Source organism: Ambystoma mexicanum, chromosome 4q, assembly GCF_040938575.1.
Source record: "Ambystoma mexicanum isolate Mex_15411 chromosome 4q, UKY_AmexF1_1, whole genome shotgun sequence".
NCBI classification, from domain to species: Eukaryota; Metazoa; Chordata; class Amphibia; order Caudata; family Ambystomatidae; genus Ambystoma; species Ambystoma mexicanum.
In genome coordinates this window covers 575,571,146-575,586,679 of record NC_090928.1, presented here as the reverse complement: position 1 = coordinate 575,586,679, position 15,534 = coordinate 575,571,146, and the positions used below count along the sequence as shown (strand labels likewise).

Here is a 15,534-nt window from a genome sequence, read left to right as displayed (position 1 = left end):
AGTAGCGTCTAACGTAGTAACAAAACATGTACCACCCGGCACAAGCCCCCAGAGCCTAGCCCCTCGACCTGAAATACCAGACGTCAGAACACCGGTAAATCCAACAGATGACCACCAGACCCCTCACAAGGTGCATTCCTCCAGTGTTGTATTGATTGAAAGATTTACTGTAGAAGTTAGATATGGGGTTTCAAGTAACTGCAATGTGCATGATCTAGGGTACCTAAGTCAGGGAAGGCATTCATCTTTGTCACAGGCTGCCCCAGCGTACCAACACCGCCCGGATGACCTCGAGCCGGCCTGCCAGGCCCAACCCAACCCACGCGGCTGACCAGTGACGACATCTCACCCGGACCAACCATGCTGCAGCAACACCTATAGTTAGTCGACGCCACCCAATCCCAATTAACTTGTGCCCCCTATAGTGTGTAGGTTCTGATGACGTTTTTTGTATTAGAAATACGCCTGCCTTTGCGATTGTCAGGCAGAGCGCTCTCGGAGGTTGCAGAGTTCTTTGCATGCCATTTTCTTTGGATAAACTCCCACTTACGCTCACCCGCACTCTGTCTTGGCCTTATTCCCATTACGGGAGTGTCCATTATTGTCTCCCATTGCGGGGAGGATCGTGCTAACTTGGGGGCGCTTCCACTCATTGCCTAGCCAAGCCCGCCCAGCTCATGTAACACTTTCCCAGAGGCTGAGAGTCCACACACAAAACCCTTTTATTTTCAAGTCATTCCTTTTGCCAGCGAGTCCCTAATGAAAGAGGGCAAACAACAAACTATGTTATTCTTTAGGCAAAAAGGAAAGTGCATGCTTCAACCACCATTTTCTCCTGTAATGGGCAGATGAATTATTTTTGGGATCTTTCTGTAATGAGGAGTCAACGTTGCAATAATGGGATCATGTGGCAACCGGCGAGCCACATCAGTTTGAAAGACCTGGAGTTTATTGATACATGTATTTGTTGGCCCAGAGGAGATGCCTTTATAGTTATCCATATCTAAGCAGGTATGTTCCCCAGGGGATTCCTGGATAAGAAGACATTCAAATACACACATCTTAAGACCACGGGCCTCATTCCAAGTCAGGCAGTAACTGAGCCGGAAAAACCGTCAGGTTGCTGCCAGACTTGGAATGATTTACCGGCTCCGGAATAGCCGGAATTACCGGGGCATTACTGCCCCGGTGGTCCGGTAATTCCGGAGCCAGCATTCCGTTACTCCCCCTTCCCATGGAGTCCCATAGGAATCCATGGGAATGGGGGCCGTAGAAACACCAGCACCATGCGGTAATGGTGCCAGTGTTTCCACGTCCGTCTATGACAACACTCTAAGCACAGTGACATCACCTCATTCCCTGACATCACCACTCCAGGGAAGGAAATGGAATAGAGGGAAGACACAGGAGTTAAGACACTCATTATAACAGTCTGTAGCTGTTGGCGTTACGCCCGCCAGGTCAGACCTGCTGGGTGTAACACCACCGGCCGCAGAACTCGTAGTTAGCCGGTCTGGAAGCGGTGCCGGTAAAGTTTTACCAGCACGGCTAACTTGTAATGAGTCCCATGTGTTCATTATGGACACACGAAGAGAAGTATGACAGTTTCAATAATCATATTTATTGTGCATCCAGTTAACATGACAACTATTTTCTAAAATGCCCAGTGCAACCAATGTATAAAGAGCAAAGGTTCTTCCAGTCATCATCATATAAACAATACAAACACTAAAATCAATTCTCTAATTCTCAATTCATGTTCCAAGGCAGGACACTCATACGTGCTTATAAACACATGCATACAAGTATAAATCCAATGTCACACATATAAAGATAGTTTCATTTTGGTAATGTAAATACAGCATAATAGTAGTCTTCACATTCTAAAGAATGAGTGACTGTTATGATGTCCTAGTGGCTGGAAATGATGGAATAGCCATGACATGACAGCTGGTCAATGGTAACTGTGGAAAGACCACATGGAACAAAACAAGCTGGGGTTACCTAGCGACGAATGCCATGGCTTGGTTGGAGGGCGCATGGGTATTCTAATTTATTTACTTTGGATCATGATCATGGGATCCTTAGCTTTGCTACCTGAGTTCAATCTATGCTCTTTGTCCACTACAGCTATTGATTGGTTACCGTCTCTGTTTTCATATTCTGAACGAATCACAAACTACGCTGCACTCGACTTAATTAATTAATTTTATTTATTGGGCATTTGTACGGCGCCTATACACATGTGTTTCCAGGCGCCACAAGACAAAAAGGGAAGGGCGGGGTTTGCTCAGACAATACATATGCTGGTAGACAAAGAGCATATCATATTTTAGCCTTAAGAAGAGGGCTGTAGTGTCAGCTAATGCACAATTTCAGTGTGCCAGCATGTTTTCTGTGGCATTCTTTATATAATGCATTCCATGTGCAGGAACGCGCACATACAAAAGAAGAGCAATGTACTACTTAGTGCCTGTTACAATGATGATGCAATGATGCTCACGTGTTGGGATCGCCCACATAAATTACATCACCATGACTATGATAAATTCATCATGGTTAAGAGAAGGGCTGTGCGCAAAGATCTACAGAGGTTGGCGCAGGTGAAATTGCATCCGGTTAGGTTTGCCCTAGCTGCCAAGGACATTAAAAATGCCTGTCACAAATGGTTGAAATGGTACAAGCATCAAGTCCAGTGTTCCCAATGGCGGGATTCAGTACATGCATCTCTTGTTAACGACACTAAAATGTTTTGGAAGATTGTCAATGGGAACAAATCGCTTGCTAGAGAAATTAATGGGGTCTCAGAACAAGATTGGAATTCTTAAATTGAATTAGGGTCAGTGTGTCCAAATCCATTTTAGTGGCTTGGACCTTTACTAAAAGCCCTAATGACATCTACAGGCTAAATATGGCCAGTTAATCGTCCTGAGCCCCTGGCCCTGATGGTATTTTCAATTTGCTAATTAAGTCCAACCCTTAAGTTTGGGCTACTGCATTATGCTGGCTTTTCCATTGGATTGGCATCACACAGAACATTCCAACCTCATGGCAGGATGGAATCATTGGCCCTGTTCACAAAAAGGGTAGCCACACGGGACCTCGAAATTATTGAATGCTGGCTATGCTGGATGGTCTGACTAAGATCTTTGCACAAGTTCTTTTAAAAGAGCTTGGAGCATGGGCTGAGAGCAGGAATGTCATCCCACATAATCAAACAGGGTTTGGTAAAGTATTAGATGCTACCACCAACGCCCTGGCCATTGTCACTATTAACCAACAGACTTTGAAAATACAAAAGATACCTGTTTACGTGGAATATATAGACTTTAGCGCAGCTTTCGAGACCGTAGACAAGGTCCATGTTTGGAGGAAGCTGCGCTCTAAGGATAGCCCACTTGGCCTGTTAAAAATCATCATTGCATTACATCAACAAACTCATTTCAAAGTTTGCATGGATCAACGTGGTGGCCTGACCAGTTGGCTTCCAACTCGGAGGGGGTGAAGCAAGGGTGCATCTTGGCACCAATGCTGTTTAACCTCTATCTCTCAGACTTAGGTGAGGCCCTCGCTAACCACTCCTCTTTACCACCTATGTTAAGAGATTCTCCTATACAGTCGATGGGTTATGCAGATGAGCTCGTCCATTTTTACTCATCTCCGGGTGGGTTGCAATCCTCATAATATGAGTCCTCTAATTACATATTGGAAGCTTGTAAATTCTCCCACTGTCTCGTTGAACAAATCAATGCATTATGTGTTTTTTTCTAGAGCGAATCTCATGTCCTCTAGTTGTATTGTGAACATCAGGCTTATTGCCGACAGGTGGCTTGGGCTGGCTCCAGAAAATGAAGTTACTATGTCACTTAGTCAGTAGAAGAACACTATGAAAGCCATTCTCTATCCACTAAACAAGGAAGAATTGACCTGGCTATTAAAAGCAATGCTACTGTTTTCATGGCGTATATTCAGGCAAGGGGTGACTTCTGAAGCTATATCCATCATTTCCTGGGCAATTCCCTGGTGTGGGACAACTTAAAAATGAAATTGAATGTAGTGATGTGTCTGAAAATTCTCGAACCATGGCAAAAAATCCCAGGGCATTCCATATTTTGTCGAATATGAATTTACATTTCAATAGATAATAGCATTTGCGTATGAGAGAGAAGGTTATTAGAGCAAAGAAGAGAAGAATAAGTGAGAGAAACTCTACAATATTAGGAAATGTTGTTTAGCTGCTGAGGCAGCTGGAAGACGTTTTGGATCTCTGTAAACATTGAAATATGTTGCCTTCTAATAGCCTCTCTACAGATAATGAGGTACAAATTACCATTTTCTTTTTCATTTCATCCCACTGTAGGCACAAGGCGATCGTAAATCCAATGGATATTCAGACATCCAGTGCTGTCCTCTGGACCTGCATTAAAGCCACGTCCATCTGGGTTATCTCGATGCTCCTGGCAGTACCCGAGGCGGTCTTCGCCGAAGTGGCGTATCTCAACGGCAGCGACAACGTCACTTTCGCAGCCTGCATCCCATATCCCCAGTATGATGAGATGCACCCTAAGATCCACTCTGTAATGATCTTTCTTGTCTATTACCTCGTCCCACTCACCATCATCAGTGTCTACTACTACCACATTGCCAGGACCTTGATCAAGAGTGCGCATAATATCCCTGGGGAATACAGCGAACATTCGAAGAGACAGGTAGGTGACCTTCTTTGTAATTGACCAGTGTCCTGTGCAGTTGTGAAAACCTTGTCCTTGAATGAGGGTATGCTGAATAGACATCCATTTCATACAAAGGTTGATTGTCATCACAGCCTTGACTTGAAAATATGTTGAGAAGTGACATACTGTACAGAATGCTTCAAATCATGTCAACAAATGTGTTAATTCTAGAGAGTGAAAGAGAAACTGAAAGGAATACAAAGTAGAACACACGGCTTCCCATTTCTACCAGCCCTCACAACAGTCTCAAAGCTGCACCCCAACTCAAAAAATAGTTAAATAGTTTGCATGGCAATATGAGTATCTTTTCAGCAAATACATCTGTTTTTTAGGATGACATTAAATACAGCCAGGCTAAAACTAAATATATTAAAGAGTTTGTGGTGCATTTTCAAACAAATAAAAGAGCTCGAAAAAAGGGTGGTTTATCTTGGATTGTACATGGCTGATCAGAATATGCGGGTCCACGTGAGAATATTATTTAACTTGAGAGACCTTTATTGATACATCGTATTCAGTGATACGCAGTGGGGTCTCTGTTTATTCAGGTGCTAACGCTTTTATATGTGGACATGTGCATTGCGTAAGTAGCTGCTGACGCGCCAGCGTGTTCATTAGGGCACTCGGCAGTTTCAGGCTCATTGCACTATATCAACAAAATGCCATTTGCAGGCTGTCCATCATGAGAGCATATTAGTCAATTTCAGTCCGGTTATTTTCTATTTTTCATTACAGTTAAGCATGTATGTATGGCTTGCATGCCTTGCGTTAGTCAATCTGAAAACAAAAGGAATACTTTTGAAACATCTATGAAATGGGTAATAAATTATCATCGTTAGAATGTGTTCTTTTATCTAAGTTGTTCAGTGGTATTGACAGACAGCTGCTTTCTTGCGAGAGGGGTAAAGTGACAGAATGGAAGAGCCTTGCAGAGACGAATGTAGCTGGGGTTGTGTTGCAGATACGTGCTATTTGTGTGGCTTCTTGGTGGTTTCGGTGGTCTCTCTGCACGAAAGAGCTGTTTCGAGTTGGGTTGACGTTTTGGCGGCTCATCTTTTGGAGCAAATATCACGCTGAGGTAGATGGCATAGGGGGTCATACTTTGGGTCTTTGATGACTCAGTTCCAGTGTTGGTGCAGTTTGTTAATAAGTGCCTTACCAGGTGTTGTTTCAATGGATTGCCACTTGTGTGGCAATACTATGCCCCTGATTTAGTATTTGTAGGTCTCTGCGAATTAATGCACATTCAGAACTGCATTTTCTGATTTGCAGGGGGCATACATTACCCTAGTAATTTAGGGATTGGACAATGCAAACCAATGTTCCCATTAGAGATGAACATCAATATGCATAAAGTACATCCACAGTATCTCAAATCTACCACACCACACGCATACACACCAAAAGCCTGTACCACACTGGTACATTTCCCTACTGTCACCCACTATCACCCAGCCTGCCTGCTCAGATCACCATCCAACTCTCTAAGTTCCCAAGCAATATTATTACTGGCATCGCCATGAGATAATATTATGACAACTAAGGCAAGGCCGCGGATGATCAATTACATTTGTGATGTCATCTTTGATGTGCTGGGTGTCAGTCTTAGCAGTGCATGGTGGTGGCGCGAGTTATGGTTGCTTAGCTTACCATCACTGGTGTATTTCTGAGGTTTTTCAGTTTTACTTGTAACCAACGTCCCTTTAACAATGTTTTTCCATTGAATTTCATAGGTTTTTATTAGTGCAACTTAACCATGACGTCCCTTTAACAACGTTTTTTTCATTGAATTTCATTGGTTTTTATTAGTGCAACTTAACCATAACATCTCCTTAACAACGTTTTTTTAACAACTTTTTTTTTCAGAGAATTTAATGGGATTTTACCAGTGCATGCTCACCAATATCATACTTACCGCAATATAGCAACATATTCGTCCAATTTACAAAGTTTCACCTTAAAACTCTGCCATTTCCAACCTTCTACCATCATTTTTAACACTTCTACACTTTTTCCTCTGACGTCATCGCAGTCCTACTGGACAGTGCCACGTGACCTTGTGCTCGTGCGAGGCATGATGACGTGCCCATGAACGCTTTTGCACTTCCTTTTCGGGTCCTTGCTTCGAGGATAGTTCGGAACTGCATTTTCTACTGATCTAGGAACTTTCAAGCTTAAAATGTACCCTTGCATAGCTCCTACACTTATTCTTACTCATTATACATTCACAATCTAGTACAAAGCACATAATTGGAAGAATAAGAGAAAAACTGCTATTTATCTTAAACATTTCCGGACCGGCTGATTCTGAATTATGCAGGCAGGAGGTGTCACTCCCGCCAGGTCTGACCTGGTGCGAGTAGCGGCACCCGCCTGCAGGCGGAAATGGAAACACTGGCTCCGTCTATGACTGAGTATAGACGGAAACACTGGCTCCGTCATAGACGGAGCCAGTGTTTCCATTGTCCCCATTCCCATGGAGTCCTATGGGACTCCATGGGAATGGGGATTTACGGAATTCCACCTCCGTAATTACCAGGTCACCGGGGTTGTAATGCCCTGATGATTCCGGCAATCACGGAGGTGGAATGGTATTTTGGGTCTGCCAGCAGCCTGCTGGTTTTTCCGGCATGGCTACTGCCGGACTCGTACTGAGGCCCAATGTCAACAATTGAAGTGACTGTCCTCCGTCTAGTGAAGCGGGAGCTCTATTTAGAAAAAGCTAATTCAATGAGAAAGTAATGAGTACATCTCTTCCTAAGCGTATTATTCCCTCTGTGACCGGCACACAAACTTACATCCAAATGTGTATCCTCCCTTGCCTGAAGGCCAGATGGAATGTAATCCAACATTGTACTCATGCTAATGTTAGTAATACCGTGAAGAAATTACCTCGCCGCAACTTGATCCCCAGTTCCAATAAGAGGAGGCCTCTGCAATATGGAACACCTTCCACCAAGGTGGTAATCACCGATAACAATAAATGTTAGGGAGATGCCAGAAATCTTCCTTTATTAAGCAAACAAAAGAAAGAGGTCAGACTTAGCGCTGACATGGATGCAAACCCTTTAGTTGTTGCTCTTGTAAATGTTGCTCACACTGAGACTCTTGACAGCAAGGAAACCCTAATTGTTTGTATCTGCGTTTTGGTTACCGTCTAACAACACGTGTGAAATTAAGCTGCATGACATTTTAATTGCAGAACGTGTCCACTGGATGGGCTCTGTAAAGAGAGATGTGACCCAAAACCTGTACGATAAAAATAATCCAAAAGACCAAAGAACCTCTGCATCGCTTTGCAAGGAAACAAAGTTTATTACATGCAAAAAGGTCTCAGACTGTCCCGTAGAACCAAACTGCCATGGAACTCGTCACACCCCAAGAATTTACAGGTTATAAAGAGGAACACTGCATATTAACATATGTAGGTTACAATGTTATCCCAGCACCCACATTGGCTGCCACCTATAGAGCAAGCTAATATGCCCCTATATTCCCGATTGATCACACCTTATCTTAACCCATTCCTATATCCACGTGGATCACTACATCATGACTATTGAATCCAGGTACATTATTAGCTGATAGGTACACTAATACACTAATAGATCATAACTGTCATGTGACGTGCACTCCTCTGACCCAGACATATTCAAAGTAAGACAGTTGAAGCCAACTCTGCCTTGATAAGACAATAGGCTTTCTCATTATACCACACACCACGGCGCACATAAGCTGCACCCCTGACCTTGTACTAAATTTATTGCGATCACCTCTGCTCCCCCTCCCCCAAATCACAGAACATTCCAGACATGCCTTCCGCCTTATCTCCTTCAAACCCAAGTAATGATGTGACCATGGCTCGACTCTTGGGTCTGAATTTCAGGCATTTATTTGCTTTTGCTTATGTGTCTACTTGTAATTCAAATGGGATGACCGCTGCTAAATGTTTGCCTGCCCTTTTGTAATCTCAAAACGTCATGCTCTATTCTCATGAATTTGTTCTTCAAAGGGCACATCTCTACCCGTCCTCCCCATAGCTAACATTCCATTCCCACCACTTTTAGGCTCTGCAGCGGGATACAGCTAGCATTTGTCTGTGCACCACAGGTGCCTCTGAACTCAGTTTCTCTCTTGTGGGACAGAAAAGGGATTTGTCTCGGGACTGAGCTAAACAGAGCTGCAGCTCCACATCAGGTTCTTCATTCTGTTCATTGTGCACTAGGCCTTAAAATCCAACATGGCGGCACTCCTGCCATCTTGACACACTGATCTTGCTCTTACCACAGTACCTTTCTGACTCCATCTTCCACCTACTTCAGCTCTCTCCTCTCCCCTCACTGAAGAGTACTGTACCTAAAAACACCACAGGGAGGAACTTGGGGTCCTATGTGTTTGGGTTGCTGTCACATTAGATCTCAGTATTAAGGAGATACCTACACCCTCACATAACATTCATGTGGTGAAACTTTCAAACTCGACCAAACAAGACATGATGCTAGTGAACCTTTACAATGCACCCATTAGGAGATGTGTCCCCTAAACTTTCCTGTCGTGAAAAGAAACCATATCTGCATTAATGTCTCCACTGAATAGAAACCATACTAGGGACATTGCCTGGATATTATGCAGTGATTTGAATGCAAAATTAGGCAATGGCCTTTCTGATAAGAGCCAATAAGAGTGATAGGCTCTCCTGGAAATGCATATGGAAAACCAGAGGCATAGCCTAGAAGAACTAAACATCCATCTGTTCCTTAATAAGTTTGGCTTGAGGTCCCTAAAGGGCAGCAACATTTCTGATTGTCCTGGTGCATAACCTTTATGAACAGAACATTTGCCTCCACTATTGCCTATCTCATTGTGAAAACATGTTACTGGTATCTTCTAAAGATATGTAGGTCATAGAAATGTGTTATGCTTTGGGATTGATGTTAAACCACCTTTGTTAGTTGTGGGTAGTAGGGGGTGTAATCAAAAGCCCCAAACCAAACAGAACTGAAGGGCCGACTGGGAAACTAGCATGCCAGCATTCACAAACCTGAATGCAGAAAATAGGGCCTATTTAGGCAAACTATGCGGGTGTCTTGCTGCAGGGGAAATGCAGAGAAAGCTAAAATAAAAATGTAATTCGAGATCAGAATGCAAAAGCACATCACATTGCGGGCTGAGAAATAAATACAGGAATTGTTTTTCACTGAAACTGTCACCCATCAAAAGGGGGTTCACTGTGACCATTCAGACTCACTTTTCAGCAGAGAAATGAACAGGAAGTAATTAAAAGTGTATTTTGTAATGACTGAAAAGCAGCCGTGCACTTTCAGCACAAAAGCAAAGTGAACTCTGATAAGTAAAACACACTGTTTGTCAAAGAATAAAGGATGATGTTAGAAAATGCATTATGTGAGTTTATTTCAGCCAAGGACAATGCACCAAATTCACAAGTGGCATCCCTCACTCGCAGCCTGGTTTGTGCATCTTAGCTGTTTACAACTGCAATAGAATGTTGGACAAAGTGTTCTGAAAATTAAGCTTCCCTTGACCTGCTGTCTCTGAAGGCAGTTCTGAGGAGGCAAATGGCTCTAGCAGGTGCATGACAGGAATGTGAGGAGAAGGATCTCTGTGTTGCCAAGGCCCCAGGTGTTTACGAGCTGCAGCCTACACTTCAAACAACAAAGAGTCTAATAGAAACACTGGTCAAGAGAGGCAAATGGAGCTGGCATAACCTAAAAATGTCCTATTAATTTAAAAGGACTATTATCATTTAGGAATTTTTCTCAGCAACCAAAAGTCATACTTCCTTGATTAATGTATCATTTTTTAGGCAATTTCCAGACGAATTTGTCGAAATAAAATTCATCCACCTGCGACCTAGGGAATGGTAATGCGAGCTAAAAGGTGTTCCTGGCTGCTTTGAACATGTCCCGGATTTAGGTGTTGGTGAACTGGTGGTGGTAAAATTAGAAATTTGGGTAATAAATTACATGTTCCTAACTATTCTGCTTTTTGTAAAAATGGCAGAAAATTGCCAAACGGCCGAGCAACATGGTGCGAATCCGGCTGCCATTTTATTTAATTCCACATGATTAGCTGAACCAGAAAATGTATATATATATATATAATGGCAGTTACTAGTAAATTCTGAAGTTTTGCCACATAACTATTTTTTGCCAAAAAGTAGACTTGAAAACAGAAGGGGATTTCAGATGCAAGTTGCCATATGTCTGTCCCAGACTCCTAAACCAATCCATAGAGAGAGGTTGGACTTTGGAGGAGAGAGAAGGGTAACTGTTGCGAGAACTCTTGTCGGTAACTGCCCAAAATTGAAATCTTGATGGTGTCATCACTGCTATATAAAGTGGATGCACTATGGGAGAAGTGAGAGAGCTGCTGTAATGTACCATCTGACAGCTGCAAGGAAACACCAGGGGAGATTGCTGAGCATTGCATCTGGGTGAAGCTGTCTATTGCAGGAGAGCCCTAAAAAAAGCTGACTGGGCCATATGGTGAGGAGCTGGGTATCCATCCTTGAGATTGGAGTGACGAGACACCTGCCCTGTTCTCCAAGACGGTACTGATATGCAGCTGGCATTCCTGAACTTTAAAAAGAGGCTTTCAATGTAAGTAGAATTGAGCCAATTGAAACTAATGGTGCGAGAATCTCCTTGCCTTAAAACTTTTCCCTTTTTAGTGGGCAGGGACAAAACGGTGTAGATTCTTAGTCTATTTAAATTTTAAAAAAATCCCCTTGGCAGAACACCATGGGGTGATTTTTGTTAAAATTCGAAATTAACAAAGCTCATTCCCAGTGTGCACTAAAAACTATAGACTGTAATTAAATTAGGTAATCATTCTGTTCAGCTGCCACAACACACGCCTTTAAGTGGAGGGGGGTCTGAAAACCAACATTCTCAAATCATCCCAATGTTTGCTGTCAAGCTTCCCCAACACAGGCCTTTAAGTGTAGGGGGGTGGTCTGAAATCCAACATTCTCAAATCATCCCAATGTTTACCATCCAGCTTCCTCAAGACAGGGCTTTAAGAGTAGGGGGCGGGGGGTCTGAAATCCAAAATTCACAAATCATTGCAATTTTTACCATCCACCTTCCCCAAAACAGGCCTTTAAGTGGAGGGGAGTCTGAACTCCAAAATTGTCTAGTCATCCCGGTTTTTACCATCCAGCTTCCCCAACACAGGCCTTTAAGTGGAGGGGGGTCTGAAATCCAACATTCTCAAATTATCTCAGTGTATACCATCCAGCTTCCCCAACACAGGCCTTTATGTGGAGGGGGTCCCAAATCCCATATTCCTAAATCATCCCCATTTTTCTGTCCGACTTCCCCAACGCAGACCAAAGTATTGGGGAGGGGCACTGAAAACCCCACTGCTAGATCACCCTGCGTTTATTTACTGCCACCGTAATTGTTCAGCATTGCAAATGTAAAGTGAAGTTATCCAGGGACCAGTGCTGATGATCATTTATTTTGAAATGTATATGAAGTACAATATTGTGATTTAAGTGTTCCCAACCAAATAGTGTTTTATTTATGCATAGAGAACTTTATTGTGTTGTGCCATGGATAAAATGGTTTGTGACTTTTAGTGTGATTTTCTATTATCTATCGTCCAAATAAATACAAATATATTTCCTGTACACCGGCCTGATTCTTGGCTCATTGTAGCTCAGGGGAGGGATCTAGGGGGCATGATATGCATCAGAAGTAGGGCTAAATAAAGAACTGACATTAAACCATTTGTGTGACACCTAGATTGGGGAGGGAAGGAACTCCCTGTGTTGAGGTTGGACTCTCAATAAACGGTTACAGTACCCCTGATAAAGTTTTTAAAAAAGTAATGGGAGACACATGAAATGTTCCTCAGTCGTCCTAGATATTATTTTAAGAGACATTCTCACGCATGCCAGGTAAGAAATAGATACTGTTTGATGGTTGGAAGCTCATCTATTGATATTTTAGTGGTTTTCTGTACTTACACCTAAAATTAGTCAGCTGTGTTCCCAACTACTAGATGCATATGGCGACTGATGCTGAAGGATGCATTTGGGTGATTTAATTTGGACTGTAAAGCATCTAAGAAAGTGGTTTTTGATGGCCTAGCACAGTCCTTGTTGTAGTTTTTAAGAACTGCATACAAGAAAATGTACATGAAGGCAAAACATGGATTGGGTACTAAAAGAATGGCTTGACACAGAGGAAGCAGTTTAGTTGAATGACCATAATATTGTGTGGGAGCTTGTTATCCATGGTAACACAATTAAATCTTATATTAGGCAGACTATTCATGTACATCCCTCTCAATGAGTTGCACACATTATGGCTATTGGTAATTCTATAATGTCCATGCAAGAACAACACAGATTAGCAGCTACCCCAGTATATTCTTTAGTAAGGGATATTAATTTATATTTTAAGAGGTAAAGAAGTCTCATTTGCCAAGTAGGAGTCATGGTCCGAACACAATGCCATTGGACCTGTTCAAATATGAGCAATCTGTGTGTGATCTGTTATTGATTAACATGTTTAATGTCAGTGTTCGTTAGGGGAAATTACAGTATCATGACAGGAAGGGTTGATTGTGCCCCTAGCTATGAAGGGAGATAAGTACATAATGTCACTGTTGGATGCTACGTAATGACATTGGGAGTCAATGGGCTTCCACTACCTGTCTGTGCCCTAACATATATAACACAAGCTAGACAGTAGTTATAAACATAAAACAAATTATTGCTGGGTTTAGATACCTAATGATAACTCTCTGGCTCTGTGTTTGAATATCTCATGCACCTGTAGTCTGGTACAGCCATCCCTAGTTGGCAATGGTGTGCCGCCTACAAGAGCTGTAGAGATCCTTGCCCTCAACTCTCTCACTACTTTCCTCAATCTAAATGATTAGGTGCACATTTCTTAGTGGTCGGTTTTCTTTTTAATGTTACTGCCTCCCGTCTATGGGCCTCATCACGCTGGCGCTAATAGCGCTGGCGCTATCTGCCCTACCACCAAACCCACCGGCGCACGGATTTGGCGGATTTGGAAGTCCCCATTCCCCATTGCGTCCATTCGGGAATGCCCAATTCTCCATTGGGCTCAATGGGGAAATTTCGCGCTCATACCGCCGGCGGATTTCGCGCTGGTCGGTATGAGCGTGAATTTTCGGCAGATTTCCCCCCAACTCAGAGCTGGGGAGAAATCTGCCAAGGCCCTGATTTGGCGGACCCTTAAATCCGGTGGTAACAGCGCTACCACCGGATTTAAGGGTTACCGCCAAACTCGTGATGAGGCCCTATGTGTCTTATAGATAAAAAAATGCTTTGAACAAATTATCGAATACAACATGAAAAAGAAATTTTTATCTAACAGTGTGTTAGTTTCTACTGTTGGGTAAGGTTAAAATGATGTTTTCTTTGTTTGAGCCCTCTCCTCAAGAGTATGTAGGGTCTCGGAGTTGTGGTCATCAGCCCTTCAACTCTTAAATTTGTCAACCGGTTTCAGTGGTAGTACTAAATGGCCACCTTCTTCAGGACGGAGAATCTTGCGTTCTCAGTAACAATTTGATTTCTTCAAACAACTCCACATCTTGGAAGGATGGAGAGATTCTTAGGGTTTCCCACAGGCATATCGGCTAGTGTCCCGATCCCTGTAGGGTTAAAAAGTGGACAAAAGGGGATAGTGAGCAAGGGATTGTTCTTATATGGTATTATGTGTAGGAACTACCATACTGGGGTTGAAGGGTTACCTGTAGTATTCACTTGGTAAACTCTAGAGGTTGTGGTTGTCTTGTCAGATACATCGAAGCGCTTTCCGACTTCCTGTATGGCCCACCTACAAAAAGATGACCTGGTTTGTCATATTATGTACCGACTATGTTGCAGATTTAACACATGCTAGGACATACATTGTAAATTCTGCATAGTGTTACAGAACCTGTAGGGTAGGGTGTGTATCTCTCCTATCAGGTTGTGAAGGTTCTTTGTCTAAGTACTGGCTTTTCTGTTGGATCCAGTCCTCTTCATGCTTTGATGTGGGTTATTGCTGTGGGGAGTAGACAATCCGGAGTCAATTTGGTGGTCAAATAGTCAAAAATGCACTTGAATAGATGCAAGAGCCAGTTTAAAGTCAAACTATTCACTACAAATAGTGGACTGTGCTTTTAACAGAATAAGTTGCAAGTGAACATGCTGTGGCTTTTAACTGCATAAAAGGGAATGTGTACATTTTTATTATAACTGAGCAGTTTTCTGGGGCTATGGGAGTGTGGCCAAACAAAACCCCTGTTGTTCCCTTGGGGTGCAGGTATGTGGCCCATAAAGTACTCCTGTTGTTCCTTACCTCTATCAGTTCGGTGCTCTCTCTTGACGGGCTGCCTTTAGAATGCCGGCGTTGGCACACACCATCTTGTGGAGCCCGTATTTAGTCCAGTGACCTCGCGTGGCCACGTGAGATGGAGCGACTACAAAGCCCCAGTGCCTGATGGGGGATGTAGTTTGTTTGCGTGTGCCTGTGACTATTAATCACGTATGATTTTCAAAACTACGCATCGCCCCATGCTGTGGAGGGGGTTGTGGTGATGTTCTGCCCTTGTTTCTTTCTGTTTTCTGTTGTCTTGCGTGGTCACAGGAAGCGGGACACCTATATAAAACCCCAATGCCTGGTGGGGGTTGTGGTTTTTTCGCGTGATGTGTTGCGATGGTATATTGCAATGTGAATCCCCCACACACCTCTCGGAGGCTAAAGTTGTCCCTCGCTAAGGGGGGAGGGAAAAAGTCTCATGTGCTCGTCCCATA

At 43.1% G+C, this 15,534-nt stretch overlaps 1 protein-coding gene across 1 annotated transcript in view; it reads left to right on the top strand.

Annotated features, from left to right (window-relative positions):
• Positions 1 to 15,534, top strand: part of NMBR (neuromedin B receptor) — a 673,932-nt gene that overhangs the window by 367,669 nt on the left and 290,729 nt on the right. Inside the window, exon 2 of the mRNA XM_069608116.1 lies at positions 4,361 to 4,709. Coding sequence (XP_069464217.1) covers positions 4,361 to 4,709 — 349 coding nt within the window. The remainder of the gene's footprint in view (positions 1 to 4,360; positions 4,710 to 15,534) is intronic.